General features: G+C 39.2%; 1 protein-coding gene and 1 long non-coding RNA gene across 2 annotated transcripts; one reads left to right on the top strand and one right to left on the bottom strand.

The window, feature by feature from the left end:
- Positions 1 to 5730: 5730 nt before the first annotated feature.
- LOC146682727 (uncharacterized) lies at positions 5731 to 8562 on the bottom strand. The gene is made up of 4 exons (XR_014917367.1): positions 8477 to 8562; positions 7957 to 8109; positions 7500 to 7585; positions 5731 to 6554 (listed from the first exon to the last, which is right to left on the bottom strand). It is a non-coding gene; the product is annotated as an uncharacterized LOC146682727 (long non-coding RNA).
- Positions 8563 to 10395: 1833 nt separating this feature from the next.
- smim13 (small integral membrane protein 13) lies at positions 10396 to 13658 on the top strand. The gene is made up of 2 exons (XM_085445148.1): positions 10396 to 10865; positions 12496 to 13658. Exons 1-2 carry the CDS (start codon positions 10790 to 10792, stop codon positions 12684 to 12686), a joined length of 267 nt encoding a protein of 88 aa, XP_085301274.1. The 5' UTR covers positions 10396 to 10789; the 3' UTR covers positions 12687 to 13658.
- The last annotated feature ends 1209 nt before the right edge of the window (positions 13659 to 14867 follow it).

Here is a 14867-nt window from a genome sequence, read left to right as displayed (position 1 = left end):
TCCTGTTCCAATATGTCCACCAGTGCACAAAGCAAGTCAAAAAAGATGTTTGAGGAGCTTGATGGAGTCCTGACCTCAACCTGATAAAACAACTTTGGGGTTAATTAGAGAGGAAACTGCGAGCCAGGTCTTCTCATCTAACTTCAGTGTCTCACCTCACAAATGCACCTCTGGAAGAACGGTCAAAAATTCCCATAAACACACTTCTGAACCTTGGAAAGACATCCCAGAAGAGTTTAAACATGTATAGCTGCAAATTGTGGACCAACATCATATTCAACCCTATGGATTAAGAATCGGATGGCACTCAAGTTCATATTCTGAGCTGTATTTGTGGTGATGAGGGTCCACAACTGCAGTCACACGATGTCTTGTTTCACTGTGTACCGTACCACTGCGCTTGACTTGAGGTTGAGTATAGTCTGGAGCATGTTTAGCTTCAGTGTATATCACCAAGAGGACATTTAGATAAGACAGACAGCTATAGTGCGGAAAAAAATAAAATGTTTTTTCTGAAGCGGTACAAATGTTCTTTGGCGATTAGAAAAACTGCCGTTCTTGGTTTCATTTTGCAGCCACGCAGCTGCCGTTTACTCAATGTATATTTTGGAGTACTTTCTGAATGTGAATACCAAAGTGTCAGCAGTGCAGGTTAAAACTTGTTCTGCAGCACGTAACCACACTACTGCTTTTGTAGCAGAAAGTAAGGACAGAAAAACCACAAGTGAGTTATGGTTCAACAAAGAGAACACAAAGCGCACGTTGTTTTCTAATAAAGTCAATTCTGTTCGCAGGCGGACAAGATAAGAATCAATTTTCTAGGTAACAAATGCGGTTGTTGCTGAGACTTCCACCAAAATCAGCTTCAGGCTTTACCGCCCTTAAACAGGAAAACACACTTGAACATCCATCATTTGCATCAAGCAGGTGCTGAATTTAACGAGCAGCGTGGTTGTCCGTCCTTTCAAATGAACATCAGTTACACAGGGAGTTTGTTTGGCCACAGGACGTTAGGAAACTCAGGTAACAAGCTGCTGGAGAAAGGAAAACAGTAACCTCTGCTCTGACTATGAGGTCAAAGATTTATGACTCATTCAAGCCCAAACAGTTTTCCAGTGATGTGCTCGTGTTGTACTTTCCCTGCTTTCTTTGAAAGTTAGTGGGGATTAAACTGGTATTAGCTCCCACATATTAAAAATAACAAAAGGAGATACAGTTTGCTTAAAAGCAAAAAACAGCTGCACAGAGAAGAAAACAGACCGAAAAACAAATTTTGTTCACAACATACTCCCAGTTTGTTTGTTTGTTTATGTGATCAGGTGTGTAGAGTGGGGTTATCTTAACAATCCTTTAAATTCAGCTTACATCCACAGACGTGTTTAAACTGAATGTAATGATTTATTGGTCAAAAATAGACAAAAATATTAAAATTATAAAGCTACAATCTTACAAGTATATGTATAAAAATTACAACGTGTCACCTCCTCTCTGGTTTAAAGTTTTAAAGTTAATTCAGCAAACTTCATTATACAAATTGTAATCAAATACAGTGTAAAACGGCGCTTGTGTTGCTGCTACTAATGCAGTAAAGTAAACCTGCAGCATCACTGCTTTGAAAGTGACCAATCACATTAGGACCCCTCTTCCTTTGGGCTCCGCCCTCCAAACTGTCAAAAGTCAAGTTGATTCAGGTCTGCAGAATTCAGCTTGGACAGCAGAGTTAAGCTTTAAGAATTAAGGTAATATGAAATGATTTGCTTCTTTAGACATAAATAGAATTTTGTATAATTTCTCCAGCATGTCATTCGCGCCCTAAACCCCTCACCTAGGAACATCCGGGGAGCATCCCATTAAGATGCTTGAACCACCTTTACTGGCTCCTTCAACGCTGAGGAGCAGCAGCTCTACTCAGAGTCCTCCTCGAGTGACCGAGCTGAGTGGCCAGGCCTCAACTACTGGGGTTTGCCCAGGCTAAGCTAAAGGAGCAACTACCACCTGCAATAGAGACCGTAAGGGTCCACGAGCATCAATGTCCTCACATTGCTTTGTGTCCTTACAGAGTGGAAACACTGGTAGCAGAGAGCAACTTGTAGCTACATTATGGGACACGCTCATTCAAAAGACCTCAAGCACACACTTAATTTGTATTTTTATATATATATTACCCAAAAGATTTGATGCGGATGGTTAGATTGAAAAGTTCACTGCCCACCATGGGACCCTGTACTTTTGATGACTGGCAAGATTTTTCATGCAGCGCTCCACTTTCCCTTCACTGTTGCACAATTGCAAAACAGAGCTATTCATGGCATATGACCTTTTTGGTGGGTTTTGTTTTTTTCAATTTATGTCTTGCTAAGATGGTGGTAACAAGGTCATGTAGTGATAGCTAATAGGTCATGTCATATTAAAAGGGTTTTTGGGTTTTTTTGTTTTTTGTTGTTTTTTTTTTAAAAAAAGGGGAGTTTCTCTTTATCTGACTTGTCTCCTTCCTTCCTGTGGAGAAAAAACTGCATCTGACTCATCAGGTTTGTTGGACTACAGATGACAGAAAACTGTTTTTAATCAAGTTTTATTACCAAGTAAGAGAACTGTTGATTTGGTTGCTAAAAAATACAGAATAATGATGTGAATAATGTGAATAATGACGCATGTGAAAGGCCCAAGTAATCTATCATGCTTACATGACAGCGTTACCTTGGGGCTTTCAGTTAATTGTAAGAACTTGCACCATCCTTCCAGTTTTAAAATGCCACCATGTAGCATGACTCATGTTGTGTCCACGTCTCAGCATAATATGCAAATACTGAGGCTTCTTTAAGTGAACGAGTGAATACAAGTATTCACATGTCAATGCATGGTGTCAGATGTCTGCTGAGAGACAGACTGGCAGCAGTAATGGAGCTTTATGTGTTTAAAGCCTTCCAATGTGGAAATGAAAGTGTAACTGAGGGGCACAGGGCCAAATCTGATCGCTTCTGACTTTCTGCACCCACATAAGAACGTGGTGGGGATTAGATGCTCCAGATTAGACGCTCGACCTCGATTAAATTAAAGTGCAAGGGCGTAACAAAACATAGGTGGGGGTTTCTTACCAAACTTCACAGGATTTGATCTGCTAACGAGGTCGCCTGACCTTTGAGTTGGAAATCTTTTATTGCTAACAAAGACTGAATACGCCCACAGACAGCTGGCTGAAAATCTTTTATCAGTGGGCTTTCATGTCTTTCATGAGGCTGCTCATGACTCCACCTGTTGGGCTTGTGAAGAAATGCTGCACAGCCTAATCCAGGCCTTTATCAAAAAAGCCGTCTTTGAGCGTGGAACGGCACATTTAACCCTTATAATGAAACAGAGTATGAAAATGTCTGCCAGCACGTATAGGCCTACATAGAAACAGAGCATCTGTAAAGCTGTGCAGGCCAGGTATAACTCATCAGTGTTATAGAGGTCAATGGAAAAAATTATTCATTGAGTCATGTAATATTAATCTTTTTTGTGATTTAACTGGGGGGACAAAAGGATGTGCAGTAAATATCAGTCCTTTTTATTCTTCCTGAAATACACGATTATATGTTTTTTGTGCATCTCATCACAGTTTCTGCTTCAGAAAGGCCTAAAAAAATAAATGTTGTTTTTCTTTTGCACATTTCAGAGGGAAATATTCAACATTTTTATAGAACAGCATCTGTAAAAGTTGTCAAGTTTGCCAACAGAACGTACAAAAAACTCCTAAGTGATATGTTTTATTACCAGTTCAACGATTCTGGTCGCAAATGCTTTACATTTCACTTATACTGTAGTAATAATAATATAATATTTACTAATGATCTAAATATTTGGCAGGTTCATGAGAATATAATTACATGCCGTCTGTTGCTAAGTATACTCTGCGGTGATGGTGGGAAATTTACTCTATTGTATTGGTTACTCTATAGCTGTCAGCCTGCACAACCCAAACATGTCATGGGTAAGTTTACCCAGCATTTTTTATTTTTCTTTATTTAAATAATCCATTTGATTTCAGTTTTTTATGTGTGTGTTTACTTTCATTTACATGATTTGTGTTTTTCCCCATTCAGGGAGCTCATTTCCTGCTTTATTTTAAGCATTACTCAGTCTTTGTTTTAAGTTTTGCTTCCTGTGTCTCGTCTTCTGTGATTCAGTTCAGCTGTGTGCCGTTGTAAACAGCCATCTCACCTTCTCCAAACACATATAATATATATAATTATTGTTTTCCTTTGTCCTTCATCAGAGCGTTTGTTCACCTTGAAGTGGTTTCCTCTATGTTTATGGTTTATAGTTTCCCAGTTACCCCTTTTAGACTTTGTATTTTTTCCTTCCTGGATTTTGCAGCAGTCCATTAATAAATGACTCGCTTTAGGTTCATCTCTGCCTACAGGAGAGTATGCATCTTTGCAACTCACAAACCCTCACAATGAAGCATAAAACAATATCATGTGATAATGTTTTGGACAGTTTTTATAACACACTATTAATCCTGCATAAATGCTAATAATGATCTTCAGAGGTTTATTTTTTTAGATCATGATCACCAGCACAAAAACCTAATTTCCACACAACAAATATGTTTTTAGCTGACATCGTGTTGTTGACAAATGCACATTTTGTGTTACTTTCTACAAACAACGTGTTAATTGAGCTAAGTGACTGGCTGCACAGGCCACGTGGGTCGCTCATCAACTTTTCTTTTTTTTTGTTTTTTGGTAAAGAGTCCAAGATGACCATTCCTGATTTGCATTAAAAAATTTCCCCGGGGAAAATACACTTCTTAACAGCTACTATGCAAAACATCAGATCCCTGCTATCATTTTTATCAATGCAAAAAATAAATAAATAAAAGCTTAAATCACTCTTAAGATCTGTGTATTTTTAGGCATTTATATAATATTTCCTTTTGTGGGGTCACTTTCCTTTTCCGGTACTATTTCTTTGTGAATATGGATTCTAGGCAGTGTAGCTCGAGTCAACATGACACTTAAAGTCCGGAAAATATCTGGACGCTCACTGAAAAAAATATGTTGTTGGATTTACTTAATTCAATGGTGGACATTTGTTGCACACAGATGTTTTGCTTTGGCAGCAACTTAAACAATTGAGTTAAATGAACACAATTTATTCATGTTCAATAAACCTGTGCAATTTGTGTTGATAAAATGTGACTTAAACATGTTTTGATGAAGTAATTTGAGCTCTTGGAATATTTTAATCCTTCACAATTTTCTCACTTTATCCCAACACCATTCAATAACTTTTACCCAATACTACTTGGTCACTTAAATACTACATGTTATCTTCAAATTACATTTTGCTATTATATTCTAGTATCAAATACACAATTTTCAAATGGAGGCCTTATAACAGATTGTATTGTTCTCTTCCAAGATGGTTGCTGGTATCCACCAGTAACCTTTCAAAACAAAATGTCTAATTTCACTGCAGTAGGTAAAGAATTAAACTGACATTACTCCTCCACTGAATCTATATAAATCAACAGTTAAATAATGTCAGTTCTTCTGTGTTCTCTGGAATCAATCACAGCAAAGAAATTAGACTGTTTCTTTTGAAAAATGTTGGGAAAGAACAATACAAAACATTCTAAGGCCTCTGACGTCAAGATTCAATTAAACAACAATTATAACTAAACAATTTGAGGTAATGTTAGTTTCCATTAACATTAAATAAGGTTACTGAATTGGCAAACACCTTCCTATTAACATTACCCATTTTACCCCAATAACTAAAGAAATTAGCACTTGCAGGTCAAAACCTTTATTCAAGAGATGCAAAAATAACATTGATACAGTGACTGTCAAAAATTACAGCACTGATCATACTGTGACATGTTGGTTCAAAACAGCACACTTAGAAATATTCAACGTTCTTTACTCACTGAATGAAACTGAAAATACCATTTCACACGACCCATATGGGATATTTAGACTGTATAACTGTTCACGTTACATCTCTTCACTAGTAAAAGAAAGAAAAAATACAAAGAGAAATTTAAAAATGCTGCCAAACAGACAAACAGAACTTGTACAGAGCAAAAGGAAAAACAAACAAGAACAAAAAAACAGCCCTGTCCTCATGGCAGTTGCAGAGTATATAAAAATGAACCCTGCGATCTGTTCCTGGAATTGAGCTTCAAAAATGCAGCAGAACAAGTGTGAGATTTAAATGTCCTCTCACCTAGAGCTGATCACCTTGCATGCATAACAGTGAGCTTTCCTTGCAGGAGCAGTTTTGTCTTAGTTGTGAGCTTTTCTTGAGAGCTGAGTTGCATTCAACTCCATTACCGCCCTTTGAATCACCTCAAAAGTGTAGCAGAGCTGTGATGGGTAACTCATATTGAAGGAATAAAAAAGGTCCAAACAGCATGGCTACTGCAAAGGTCACGTTGTCCAGATCTTGAAGAACTACTATACCCTCGATGATGATGCCAACATCAGAAAAGTCATTGCCTGGCGCATCCTCTGGAGACAGATGTTCATTGTGGTTTTCTCAATCTGTGCAGTGGCCTCAGTCAAGTCCTGGTTAAACACAAAACATTTTTTTAAGATTCCTTTTTAAACTCATCTCTTTTGAATCTACCAGTTCTAATGTTAGAGTAATTTAAACCAATGCAAGCAACATAGTAAATAGCTATAGCCAAAGAGTGGCCTGCCATGCTGCCATTCATGGTCTAACAGAGTTTCTAAGAGAGGGTGAAAAACATAATTTCAAATGCTTTACATTAGTTTTTGTTAGAAAGACACCGGCCCATCAGAAATCCAGGTTATGTCACTCAGAAGATGTTAGAATTTAGACTTTCAGCCCCACAATTTGGTTAGCTGTTGGTCAGTTGGTCTTTTTTTCAAACAAAAGCTAATGTAAATATTGGTGTCTGTGAAGGTTCTCAGTCATCCAGGTCATCGTAGTCAAAGGAGCTTGCAAAGAAAAGCGTCTGGACTTCTTTAAGTTACTTGAAGACGTTTCACCTCTCATCCGAGAAGCTTCTTCAGTTCTAAGGTCAAATGGTGGAGAGTCCCAGATATAAACCTAGTGGGAGTAACCCCCCACAGAGGGACAAAAGGACCCCCTGATGATCCTCTAATCGCCTGAGCCAAGGTGTGAAACTGGGTGTGGGTCCCAATCAGCCAGAGTTTCGGGTGAGTTCATTGTGAAACCTGGCCCCACCTTATCATGTGAATTCCTGAGATCAGATGGCCCAGGATGTGAGTGGGCGTAAATATTGGTGGGATTTTCCTTTGTTCACTAGAATGACAAATTTAAAGTTTTTTCACACTGATGTGACCCCTAATACAGGGGTGGGGTGGGGCCTCAAGGGCCGGCGGCCGAGTTCACTACCAGGCTTCATGTGAACTTCAAATTATTAAAGAGGACTACTGGTCCTAACCAGTCCAATGAGGATCAAGTGGATAACTAAATGCATTTTTAAATGTTGCAAAGCCACAATCTACTCATAAAACACTCACCATGAACTCCTGCACCAAGATGTTGCAATTGTCTTTCACACAGATGCGGAGCACTTTGATGAGGGACTCCGAGCATTAATGTCATCCTTAAGTATTATAACAAAGAAAACAGAGATTTGTGAACTTTTCAGTAGCACAGAAGAAAATGATCCCAGACAAAAACTCTTGACTTTTTAAACCAGTCAACATGCAACACCAGCATCTACAAAGCAATATCAAAAGTTCCTGTTTGACATCAACTTTATGGATATATAGTTTCCAGAACATATATTTTTAAAAAAAGATAAATTTTTCTCAGTGGGCCATTAAATGCATGACGAAAATTATGGCATCCTTTCAGTGGAATCAGTACTCACAGGTAATAGTTGACTGTTTCAATGGATGCAGCATAAAAATCTTTTACCGACCTAATGCAATACATATACACTTTGTAGTTAAAGAATTTTAAAGTTCTTACTGTCATCATGGCAGCTACATCCTTTAGCTTTGTGCCCTGTTCCCCCGATCACTTTGCAAACACTTTCAGCAGACTGTCAGAGAGAAACTCAGCTCCGTCAGAAACCTTGACTGTAAAGGCATGGTTGGGATGCACTGGAATGCTGCATTTTATCTGAAATGACATAAAATTATTTTGAAATAACAGCAGGCACTATGCTTGGTTAATCAGTAATGTTTTGTTGAATAAAAACCATGTTTCCAGATCTTATGGGATTAAAAAAATCCAAACATGTTTGTTTCTGATTTGCAACACAACAACCCACAAGTTACAACCTCATTTTAGTTCAAGTGTGCATTAATGTGGGTCCAGTAATCACCTTTCTGACAATACATACAGGTTAAACCTATGGCAGATTTTGGATTTCTGGGTTGTATTAATAGGGTGGTCTATTTGAGTATGCATGCACCTAATAATTATAAAAAACCTATTATAATTAAGTTACAGAAACCTTAAGCGAAAATAGAATATACTTTCTTACCATAACACCTTGAACCCACAATCCATCAGTTTACTCCTGGTGAAATGCAGAATAGAGGTCGTCTCTCAATGTGCAGCAAAAAAAACAACAACAAAAACAAAAACAAAAGGACAGCAGGTGAGGGCAGGAAGGGTAGGGATGTAAGCTAGCATAATGCCGCTGATGATATTAGCTAAAGCTGTTCAATGTCCAAAATCTCACTAACACCACGGTGCAGTAAATACACAATGTAACTGAAGAGTCAGTTGGCAAATCTATTCACACAGAAAACCAAATTATGTTATGAGTGCCTCGTAATTAGGTTTAATGTGATATTACGGCTCTTGTGCCAAAGACAAATTCAAATGAAAAAAGCGCCAATTCTTTGACAACAGATAAAACAGCAAATAAGCTAACGGCTCTTTTTTAGCATGTTACATGGCGACACTCTAGACGTTTAACTACATTTGGCTGAAATATGGTAAATATTAATTCAAAAAAATCAAGACATACCAAAAAACGTAGAGTTGGCTGCTCGACTTGACTGAGATGGATGCCTTTTTTAAACCACGATCCAAAGCCCGCGAGATGAAATCACGCGTGGTTTCACGAGATTTAATGTTGCTATCTTATTGACTTACTTCACCTGAACATGATATGAACAATTTAATGCACCCTTTCTGCATATCATGTAGTTTTTACACTATATAGTTACATTTAACTTTAAAACATGAGACAATTGTGTTAAATACATGCAAGATGCTTACATAAATCCAAGAGATGGCCAGTCCCTTTTTTTCAGTGCTCGATCACTGACAGTACACTCGGAGGTTTGTAAAAACCACCACTTGTAGGGAAAGTACTGATATTTTGATAACAACTTCTCTCATATATGAGGAACAGAATATTATTTAAAGCAATTCAAATCAGGTAAACTCTTTCACCGATATTAAAGGAACAAAAAATGATTTCACAGCATCAGTCAGATATTTCCCAGTTAGGACATAATGTACCAAATCCAAATTAACTTTATTAGAAAGACCGAGATTCTGTAAATAATAAAGCTGAAATTTGTGATGTTCCCAAAATAATTTTTAATTACTCATATTTATGTACAGCAGCCAAAGATTGTATTGTATTGTATTTGATTTATTTTTCATGAAATTTTTACACAAGTTTTAGTGAGTTTTTTCCTTTTTTGATCAGTTGAGATGGAATGATCTGTGTGTTAAACCACTGACCAATCACAACACTTCTTTATCCTCAATCCAGTCAGTAATAATAACATTAATGATAGGTTGGGTTGCATTCTTTTTCTTACCTAAGGAAGTTTACATATTCACCATGGCTGAAGTCAAAGTCAGCCATCTATTTGACAATCTATGTCCATGTATGAATACTTTACTTCAAAGTAGCTTCAGGATAAAGGGTGAGATCAGCCATCTCCCACCCGTCACCGCTTTATTCATCCCTCTGATACTGTGTCATCATCTTCTCCCCACACGGTTTAATATAATATTTATTATATTTTGGGGCCTGAAAATTGATGGCTTTTACAAAAGTAAACAGTTGAATTTTCGGTCAGTCAGTGAGAGTCACACACAGACTTTAGGGACAATGATTTTCTTGTTAAAGTATTATATAAACTACGGGAGCAGCACTCTTGTACAGTCTCCGCTTTACTTTTTACTTCCTTTACTTCACGTCATTTGGAGTTTTTTGTTTGTTTGTTTGTTTGTTTGTTTTTTTAACCACTGTTGTACATAAAAATGTTTGCACTGTCTCAAAGTACACTGTGTGCCTGTGGCGCTGTTACTTCAACTATGTTCTTTATTTATTAGACTACCTTTTTCCCTTTATCCTACTTCTGTAACCATCGAGGAAAAAACCCCACGGAATTAAAGATAAACTACATCACCCAGAAGTCAACGTGAACCCGCGCATGCTCACTTTGAGTCGGCTCACGACGCCGATTTTGTTGTGGCTTACAGCACGTCTGTCTGGTCTGAAAGCGCAAGTAAATATATGTTGCAGTGATGTAGCGAACAGGAGGAGGACTTTACCCTGCTGTGATTGGCTACAGTCAGCTAATGTTCCACTCTTCCGGCCTTTACGATTGATTTTTAAACCGCTGCTAGCAGCTAAGCTAGCCAACGAGCTAGCAAAACAAGCCGCAGCGAACCTGCGATGCCCTGCTGTTTGTCCCTCTCGTCTCGGCCCGCTGCCCTTCGACTCCACCAACACAGCCAGCCACAGTATTGCGTGCGGTGTTGAGCAAACCCCTGTCCTCCTCATTCTCCTTATGCTGTTGTTGCTGCCGGACGTCCAGCTACGATGTGGCAGAGTGTCGGGCTCACAGTGCTGGTCATTGTGGCCGCACTCATCTGTGCGCTGCTCTTCATGCTGTTTGGTAAGTTTATATGAGAAAACCTTCGTTAGTCACGTATGTAAATCTCTTAATTGGTGTCCCAACGTTATGTTAAAGGGTCTGGTGTTTTGTTGGTGGTCATTCTCGGTGGCTAACTTGGCTAACAAAGGGCTATAGCAGCTGGGTGTAAAGTAAGAGACTCTCATAATGAAAAGTCTCCTTTAAAAAAGGCAGAACTACTCCTTTAAAGTCTCCCTGCGTGCCTTTCTATTTTTATCTACTGCCTCCTTCGCTTTACTAACTGTGGCTCATATGATCTGCAGACTACAGGGAAGAAAAATGCTGTTTGCCTCATTCTGGATTTTCTTATTTAGCTCACACTCACTTTTATGTGTGTTTACCTTAAACTTAAACTCATGTGCCTACTACTGCAGCCTTTAACTCGTCAAATGTTAAATTAATCAACGACTATTCTGATAATGAATCGCTTTTAAAGAAAAAAACTGTAAAATTCTTTCAGTAAGTGTGAATTTTCTCTTGTTTCTTGTCTCCTCTGTGAGTTAAGAAAGGCCAAGAAGTGCCTTCAACTGCCGAAAAATGCATAAAAAGCACATGTATATGAAGTAGGCTGAATCTGATTTTCAGGAGTTTGCAGACTTTGCCTTACATTAAAGTTTTAAAAGCTGTTTTTTCACCTGCTGCTAAAAAGCACTGCAGAGTTTTAATTCAGGATCCTTTGAAGAACATATTGCTCTGTCTGCTCCTTTAGTAAACGCTACACCACTCGCCTCCTTTTAATTGTACAATAGAAGTTTGAAAAAAGGCTTTTGTGTGTTTGAGTTAAAAAAATTTTTACTCTCAGGCATCCCCACTCAGGTGACCCCTCACACGTTGGGGTGAGGCAAGGTCTCAGAGTGGGTAATGTCCCCCGCCTTTTTTTCACATCTAGGAAATGTGATGAGGCACGTGATTAATAGTGGGTCAACAGCCCTCTTAAGGGACAACCCCCACTGGAGTATAAATACCTGGGACTCTCCACCATTTGGTTTTACAACTGAAGAAGCCTCTCAGATGAGAGGCGACACCCCATCACGAAACTTCAAGATATTCAAGGAAGCTTTTATTGTCATTCGCATCATGGGGTGGAACGAAATTATGTACAGACGGTCCCGGAGCGAAAAGAAACAGGATAATGAAGAAACAGTCCAGTCGCTTTCTTTCCAAACTCCTTAGGATTACTATGACCTGAATGACTGAGGACCTATACATACTTGCTACAACAGTTAGTTTTTAGGACTGTTTTTTTTCATACACTGTCAGCCCTTTTTCTTAGGTAAACCTTGCTAAATTAAGCGGAACCAACCTTTGCATTTAGAGCTGCCTTAATTTCTCGTATCTGACTTGAAATTGTCAGAGAACTGCTACAGATTTGCAGATTTGACGTCCACAACGTGAATCCTCCGTTTCATCACATCAAGGAGCTCTGTTGGCTTTAGATCTGGTGACTGTGGCATTTATGTAAGGCTCAGTTGGTGTTAAAGAGCCCAAAGTGTGTCAGTGAAATCTCCCCACACATAATGTGTAGTTCTCAAACCATGTGTCAGTGTGTAAAGGCATATGATAGGCTCATTAGATATTTGCATTTACACTTTTTTTTTATTTTACCTCTCAGGTTGGTATGTAGTCTGGCAGCTCTTCCTGTCCAAGTTCAAGTTCCTGCGTGAGCTTGTCGGTGATGCCGGCACCCCGCAGGCTGAAAGTCAACCGTCCGAACCCAAGAGCGAACGTACAGCCGGCGCCCCGGCGCGAAATCGACCCCGGAGTGCACGCCAAAGAGTCGCCTTTCCAGAAAGCGCCTCGTAGAACATCCAGACGACTGCTGCTTTTCCTCCACATCTTCACATGAAACCTGTATGCGATCATCAGATATTTCCCGCTCACCTGACACTACACAAGGACCTCGTGGATACTCGCTAGTCATCCCTCCACCTCCTCGCTCTCACAGGACACTTTATACTGACCAGGCAGATCTCCTGGCTTCAAAGGGAAAAGCCATCGACGTACATAACTGTCCATTTCTTTATGTAACCTGTTTGTATGCTTGAAGAAGCAGCAACATCATGGTCCTCTGGTTATCTGTAGTAGTGATGCTGTTTCCTGCCACCGGTGTGGAGTGTTTTGATTGTGTATTTTTTAGCAGAAGAACGCACTACTTTGAAGAAAGTAGGCAGAGAACTTTTTAAAGAAGAACAGGAGAAAAAAAACTGAACAGAGATTTGTGCAACTGACAGCTTTCTTTATAACATGACGTGCAATGAAAGGAATGTCTTTGCTGAGTGTACAGTGAACGTATTATGGACTTGCAGTAGCATCCATGAGGTAGAAGCGGTTTCACCCAGTAGATAATGCCCAAAGCCTCTGAGGAAGTTAACGAATGATGAGGCTTCATTCCAGCTGTGTAAAATGTGACCTTTATTTCTTCTATCATCTTCTTTTATACTTGAAGAGGCAGGAGAAAGTTTCGAGGAAATGATGTTGAAGAGCAGAGTAGTTAGCAGAAAACCTGCCTGAGTGATGTCTGAACCTCCCCGCCCAGATCCCCGTGCCTCTGCCTGTATTAGTGCCTGTCTAGATGGCATCCACTCTTAATCGATGGCCTCCTTTTCGTATTAAGTAGCTTCATGTCCGCTTCAGGGCAGATCAAAGCTGACCAGGGCCTAGTAGATATTTATGTAATACAATTCTCCTACATGTAATCCTTGCACCTTTTTACGAGCAGTCATTTTTTCTTCTTCTGTGTAGCTTCAAATAAATAATGCCATAAATATATGTGGAGCTCTTCCCTGTTTGCCTCTTTTCTTTGGAAATGTTGCTCATTTAGAGTTCAAACTTCTAATGAGCTTTGACAGAAAGTTCTCAGTGAAATAAATACACACTACACAAAATATCTGATTCTGGAAACATGGATGACCAATGCATTAAAAAAAAAAAAAGATTCGTAATCATTAATTCCTTTCCTCGTGAAGTAGGTGTAAACTCGTTTCTGTTTTCTGAGCACAGTGGTTTCTGTCATGCATCAGAAGTTAATGCGGATGATCAGCTTACTAGCCTTGGAAAAATCTAGAACCTATTCTAATCATCACACTGTCTTTATTTATATATACACTGAAGTGTCAAAACTTATCATTAAGGGTGCAGAGGATGTCAAATGACATGTTTATGGAATAATGTGTATAATCAGATAGGATTAGTTGTAGTGTCTGTAAAATTTAAGACACAATTTTCTCAAATATGTATAAAAAAATTAGTTTTTGTCTTCATATTTCAGTAATTCATTTTTTTCTAAGTCATATCCTCAGTAAGCTAAAGAGCCTACAATATTAGAGAGAAAACAATCCCCTCTGAGCAGCAGTTGGTGACCGCAGAGAGGACAAACTCAATTTTAACAGGAAGAGGCCTCCAGTAGAGCCAGGCTCAGGCTGGGGGAGCCTTCATCGGCGGCGACGGGCTTGCTGGGCTTAAGCCTGGGTTGCTGTTTCAGAAGCCCAGGATCTTCGAATTTGTTTCATAGTTAGATGCCTGACTGACAACTGTATAAAACAAAAACGACACAATATTTGAAGCACATAGCGCACAGTCGTAAATCCCCCCTAATTTTGGTATAATTCAAGCTCAGACACTAGGCGACTGAGCACAACACTAACAAATGTGAGTGAGGGGGGAGAAGCTGCTGCCTGCGAGTTTGCTGCAGACAGAGTAGAGCTTAAGTTTGACCAGGTACCAAAGCAAATCAAATCCTGACAAAGATGAGCTAAAAGGAGCCAACACAGAGCAGCAACCCGGAGATGAGGTGGGATTTTGCATGTTTGCAGTTGCAGAAAACATAGCAGACCACTGTCCGTCTGCCCCATCAGCACACTGCAATAAAAGAATGAGGAAGCTGGCCGAGAACAGGACGACTAGAAAGAGACCGAGTCATGTAGAATGTTTTATAAAGATCACGTGGCTCTGTTTTGTAGCACTCTGACCTTTTGTCTGATTAGC

Source organism: Copadichromis virginalis, linkage group LG22 (genome assembly GCF_057382275.1).
Source record: "Copadichromis virginalis isolate Kocher_CV1m ecotype Utaka linkage group LG22, C_Virginalis_male_GT1.1, whole genome shotgun sequence".
Lineage (NCBI taxonomy): Eukaryota > Metazoa > Chordata > Actinopteri > Cichliformes > Cichlidae > Copadichromis > Copadichromis virginalis.
This window is presented reverse-complemented; position numbering and strand designations above follow the sequence as displayed.

Excerpts from the sequence above, each read along its gene's own strand:
- smim13 (XM_085445148.1), top strand. The coding sequence starts at position 10,790 with ATGTGGCAGAGTGTCGGGCTCACAGTGCTGGTCATTGTGGCCGCACTC. Across the intron at positions 10,866-12,495 it reads GCTGCTCTTCATGCTGTTTG|GTTGGTATGTAGTCTGGCAG; the intron begins GTAAGTTTATAT and ends TTTACCTCTCAG.